At 32.9% G+C, this 6,284-nt stretch overlaps 1 protein-coding gene across 1 annotated transcript in view; it reads left to right on the top strand.

Annotated features, from left to right (window-relative positions):
• The first annotated feature begins 354 nt into the window (after positions 1–354).
• Positions 355–6,284, top strand: part of LOC106680765 (ice-structuring glycoprotein) — a 7,719-nt gene continuing 1,789 nt past the window's right edge. The window contains exons 1-2 of the mRNA XM_014420692.2: positions 355–407; positions 552–1,478. Coding sequence (XP_014276178.2) covers positions 396–407; positions 552–1,478 — 939 coding nt within the window. The 5' untranslated portion in view covers positions 355–395. The remainder of the gene's footprint in view (positions 408–551; positions 1,479–6,284) is intronic.

Here is a 6,284-nt window from a genome sequence, read left to right as displayed (position 1 = left end):
TAATTGTAAAGGTTACTAGAACATTGTGAAGAATTTCTGAAACTTTTTCCGATTATAATTACATTATGAAATCAAGTTTTAATAAGTAGAATTAGTAAAATAGGCAATCCCTAATGGTATATATTTTTAATGAATTCAAAAAAATTGAAAATCTCGAATATACATTTCATATAAAATTAAACTAATGCAACTTACTTCAAGGAATAATGTATTTTGCAGATAAATTTTACCAAAAATCTTAGTATTGTGTCATCGGCATATATGTCAACAAGAAACTGGTGGCAGCGATTGCAGATCATCTTCTTAATCCTGATCCGGTTCCAGGCCTCAGCTCCCTATAAAGAGTCTCTCATCTCTGCCGTCTTCACAGTCCTCTCAGCTCTTCAACAGCAATCATGAGCAAGATCGTAAGTGGACAATTATATTTATAAGTTAAAGTTAGGATTATTATTAAAGAAGTTTGTAGTAGATTAATAAAGCTCAGATCCGTACTTAATAAATAAATTAATGAACTAGTATTGTAAAATCACTAATTATGTTGACCATTTCAGGCAATCCTTTTCGCCTGCATCGCTGCAGTCTCAGCAAGAGGTCTCATCGGAGCTCCAGCAGCCCTATCATATGGCACCCCAACGGTCAGCTACGCAGCTCCAGCTGTAGCTACCCTCGCCCACGCTCCAGCAATTTCATACGCAGCTCCAGCAATCGCTGCTGCTCCAGCTATCAGATATGCTGCTGCCGCCCCTGCCGTATCCTACGCTGCTCCAGCTATTGCCCACGCTCCTACAACCTACTCCAGCTCATCCTTCGTTGCCCATCATGCTCCGGTAGCAACCGTTGCTCACGCACCAGCGATTTCATACGCCGCCCCAGCCATCGCCGCAGCACCAGCCATCAGGTACGCTGCTCCAGCAATAGCAGCTGCACCAGCCATCAGGTACGCTGCTCCAGCAATTGCAGCAGCACCAGCCATCAGGTACGCTGCTCCAGCAATTGCAGCTGCACCAGCCATCAGGTACGCTGCTCCAGCAATTGCAGCTGCACCATCCATCAGGTACGCTGCTCCAGCAATTGCAGCTGCACCAGCCATCAGGTATGCTGCTCCAGCTATTGCAGCTGCACCGGCCATCAGGTACGCTGCTCCAGCTATTAGATATGCCGCTGCCGCTCCTGCTGTATCTTACGCCGCTCCAGCAATCGCTCATGCTCCTACCACATACTCCAGTTCTTCCTACGTAGCCCACCACGCTCCTGTAGCCGTTGCAGCTCCCGCAGTGGCAACTGTTGCCCATGCTCCAGCTGTCAGCTACGCTGCACCAGCAATCGCTACCGTCGCCCACGCCCCAGTCGCTGCTGTTGCCGCTCCCGCAGTCTCCTACGCTTCCCGCCCACTTGCCTACGGTAGCTATGGTGGTCTCTACGGTAGCTATGGTGGTTATGGTCTGGGCTACGGATATGGTTCTACTCTCCTTCACCATTAAGAGTCATGCTGAAGATTATCCTCAATTTCACACTTCGTTAATCATATATCATACCTCCATTGTTTAATTTATTCCTCTTGTAAATATTTATATTGATTAAATCATTGTTTTCCTAACAGCTTGTCTCATTACCCGTAATTTACTATTTAACTTATGAAGATGAAGTATAATAATATTCAAGTCCATTTATTTATTTTATTTTTTTTTTTTTGGTGATTTTGAAATACTCAATTCCACAAATAAGCGGTTTTAAATTATCTAACATTTAATTAGACACTCGTCAGCGTGAAGAGCTTGAATTTTTACCTCATCCTACGTCATCTTAAAGTAAAGAATAAATGGAACTAATTAAATTAAAATGATTTGAACTAGCTTTATGCAGGTTTAGTGGAGTTGGTTGCTCCGTGTCCAAGCACTGTGATACTAAGGGTTCTAATATCTGTGATAGATAATTGTTTATCCTATAGAAGAAAATCTCGCGTTTGAGCTAAATTACTTCCTACAACCGTTGGTCCAGTGATTACTACCTTGTATTGTACATCCTTAGAAAGAACAAAGCCCCCTGGCTCTTCATGAGTTGTAGTTGTGGGGATTTTTATTTATGCACGTCTGAGGTCGGTTAATAACAATGACAGAAAATAGAAGTTACATAGTTTTAAAAGTCCAAATTCTATTTAATAACTATTTTTGAGAAATATAACAACTTTAACGTGGGGAGTATATGGCCGGGGTGCAGTCAACAAATAAATAAAAATTAATTTATTTGTGACAAAGTTTATTTGTTGACCACATCCCTGACCATCTTCTTCTCATGCTAACCTACGGTAAACTATTACCACCTCATAACAATTTTAACTTCGATATGAATAATTGGAAGTTTTTAATACCGCGAAGCTATATATTCAGAGCTACTTTAACTTGTTGATTAGAAGCCCAGGTTAAATAACAAGCATCATAATAGAGGCTAGAGGAAACAAAAATATAATAAAGCACTTCACTCCATGAACGGTTCAGTACTTCGTTAGAAAGAGTACTTTATGGAGGTTGAGTGTCTCCTAGTAAGGATCCTCAATCCTCACAGCTGATAATGCATAATAAGTAGATTATCTACCGCCATTGAACTAGCACAACGGTCGACGAACTTAAGAACCTAAAATCAAGGCCATCATAAAGGCGTCAAAAAAACATTAAAGACGCTAAAGTTATATATTAGTAAAAATTTGATAAATAATGATTTATACAATATAACATTAAACAAAAGAAAGAATACATATATAAAAATAAATAAAGAAATAATAATAAAACAAATGTAAGTAATTAATGGCGTAGATGGCCAGTGATATTTTACGCTATTAAACAAAAACAAACAAACAAGTGTATAAATAGTGGTAAAAGAGAAATAATTTGACTGTGATTTTTAATGTATTTTTGACATATTAGATGTAAATGTTTTGACCTGGGGAGAATAGCCTGTATGGAGTTTTTTTAAAATGGTTAAATGATATGTCTCATAGTAAATTAAGATTGTCCCTGAAGATGGCCGAATTGGCCGAAACGTTGGACGTGTGAATGAAATAAATGTTTTTAGACTATAATTTGGATAGTGTTTTTGAATTATTTAGTAAAAAACAAACAAGTTCTAAAATGGCTTGACAGCAAGTTACAGTATTATCAATATAATACTATATATAAGGATATACCAATGTATATCCTTCCGAAGCAGAGAACATATCCCTAATCTCATTTATAAAAAAAAAAAATATTTTTCTCTACTATATTTTGCAGCACCATACCTGGAACAAGATAAATATGCTAAAAAAACAGAATTTGTCACTGCATATGGATAAGCAATAAAAGAAGTGAAAATTTTTTTTTATCAGAATTGGCTAGAAGTCGAATTATCCATTAATCACCCGTGGTCTGACATAAAAGAAAATACTTTTAAAATCATCATATCGACAGCTATGAAGTGATATATTGATACATATAATTTAAAGCAAGGTAAAACAACTCTTTTATGGAATTAAAAATCTAAATATGGTCCAGCTTGATTATATTTTTCATGACGCTACGGAGGGATTACTTGTCAGTTTTCAAAAATAAAATTTATTATTAGAAAAGTATATTACTCATCAAATACTAAATACCATAGTATTATACTAATATTATACTTTTCACAAAAATTGGCCTTGCCTAAAGAAATGAGGTTTCACCAGTCGATGACCTCCAGTTTCATTACATTAATGACGTCAAAACATGAAATATGCCTTTTTGGTTGTTACGAGATATCGGCATATTGTGCCTAATTAATTTTACATCCTCAAATAACTTTGTCAAGGTCCCATGAAGGTGAATGAGTTTTTTTTTTACAATTCCCTTTCTTAGTTGTGGTATTTTTTTTTTTTTAATTTCCTTTCATTCCACAAAACTATTAACCATTTTTTAAAATTGGTTATTAGTTTAGTGGAACCAATTTTTTCACTGTAAAGTATGTAAAGATTTTGAAGAGAATGTTTTACAGTGCGGATACAACACAGTCCATAGTGAAATGATAAGTTGATTACACCAAAAGTCATATTATGCAATCTTTATGAATTTTTTTTTTCTTTTTACTAATGAATTTTATGTTTTCGTTCGACCCATTGTTTAGTACTTTTAAACTATTTGAATATTTACATGTACCTGTATCAATTGTTTGAAAGACACCTCCCATTTCTAGGTATAATTCTGTTTTGCATACTTGTGTTTTTATTCCGTTAACTTCTGCTCACAAATATTCTGAAATATTAAAACAATTCATTTACCACCGTGCTTATTGGACAGGGTTGGTGTTCAATGTCAATCAACTACTATAATACACAAAAACTATTTCGGGCATGTGAATTATTTTCCGCTCTCCCAACATAAGATTGATATCTGCTCTTTGTCTCAGAATTTCTCTAGATTATATAATTATAATTATGATTATATAATCCAAACATTATGTTTTCCTAATGACTTAAAATTAAATAAATTTTCGTTATAATATTTTACATTTATTATTAATATAAAAACGTTAAAATGATTGTAGAAAAATTGAAATCCTTTAAAACTGTATTATATTTATTAATTATAGAATTTTTAATACAGTTACTAATAAAAGTAAGAAGAAAAAGATTTAACAAAAATAATAATAATAAAATTAAAAAATAAAACTTCCAATGAATTTTACTAACATTTTAGGTTTTATATAAGGACTTTTCAAGATTGAATTCATTTTTTCGTTTAATCCCTTCTCAATAATGATAATCTGTATAAAAAAAAAAAAAAGTAGTGTCAGTCTACAAGTGGGGGATAAATTGGGCTCATGGATCCTCAGGTCGATTGTGTAAACATTGTATATAAGAGCGTAAATGTGACTAGAGGTTATATTATTTTTATTATTATTTTATTTTATTTATTTATTTATTTTTTCATACACATAATTTGATTATGTTCATTTCGTTTATCCTTTATTATCCTTTAGTTTGTATATATTTTAAGAGAGATTTTATTTATTTGTATGTGTTTTTTTTTTATTTGTTTTTATTATTATTTTATTTTAGTATGAATGTGATCATTCATCAACAATACCTATTGCCCACAATGTGTGGCAGATTGTAAAATACCTATCAATAAATTAATTTTTTTTATTTTGTAAAAATAATACTAAGTACATTAACTTCGATTGTCTTAAAATAATGTATACGCTTTTGTCTATCTAGATTTAATTGAAAAAGTTGTTATTCCTTCCTTACTTTAAACTTTATAATTTATGAATAAAAGCATATAACCATTATTAATTATAGCTAAGAAAATAATCCTCTTGTTATGTCATTATAGATCAATAAAAATTGGAACAAAAGAATCCTTTGTCCAAAGTTTAGTGTAATCTGTTCACCTCGTTAATTTCCTCAATTTTTTTAAGGTTTCGTCTTTTCCTTGCTCGTTTATCTTTCATACCAATTACACAATAGCGTGTAGGTTAAAAATCACAAAACCTGCTAATACTCAGTCGAGTATTACTTCTCAATGAGCAAAGGAAACTGATGCGTATTTCAATTGTTCGTACTTTGATTTATCCAGACAAACAGCTTAGAGATGATTAAAGATTTACTTTTTAATTAATTTATTTAGAAGATTCTGAGTTGTTAAATTGTTTGCATGCATATAGTTGAAAAATAAGATAACACGAGATTTATGAATCCAAGTACAAATATCAAATTATATCTTATTTAATAAAAAAAACAAAAACTTTTTTTGTGTGTGTTATTAGGATGTTATTCCCGTTCCAGAACCCCAGATTTGACTTCTACCACTTTTATAGTCGACTGCTCACTTATAAGAGTTAATCGAGTAAATTATTAAAATTCCATTATAATAATCATATAATCATTAATAGAATTATTATATTAATATAATTTAAGTAGGACAGAGAGTTTACATTAAAACCAGTCTGGTAATATGACACGTGTCGGATCTCAAAATACATTTTTAAAAAACCTGTATAGCCGCAAACCCATAATGGGTCTTGGGTTCCGTACTTGGTAAGTAATGTTTCCAGACCAACGGTTATGAAAGGAGATAATTTGGCCAGGATTACGCTCAATTGACAAGTATTTTCTGCCAATTTGATGTACCTATTTTATAGAGGCTTAGTGTGCCCAATCCCGAGGTCCATTCTCCACTGATATAATAGAATAAATAAGTATATGATACAGCTGATCTCAAATCTGGACTTAAGAAATAGGAACATTGTGCCTTATTAACTATAAGCTTATAATT

This window comes from Halyomorpha halys, unplaced genomic scaffold, assembly GCF_000696795.3.
Source record: "Halyomorpha halys isolate HHAL.00 unplaced genomic scaffold, Hhal_1.1 Scaffold286.1, whole genome shotgun sequence".
Taxonomy (NCBI): Eukaryota; Metazoa; Arthropoda; class Insecta; order Hemiptera; family Pentatomidae; genus Halyomorpha; species Halyomorpha halys.
This window is presented reverse-complemented; position numbering and strand designations above follow the sequence as displayed.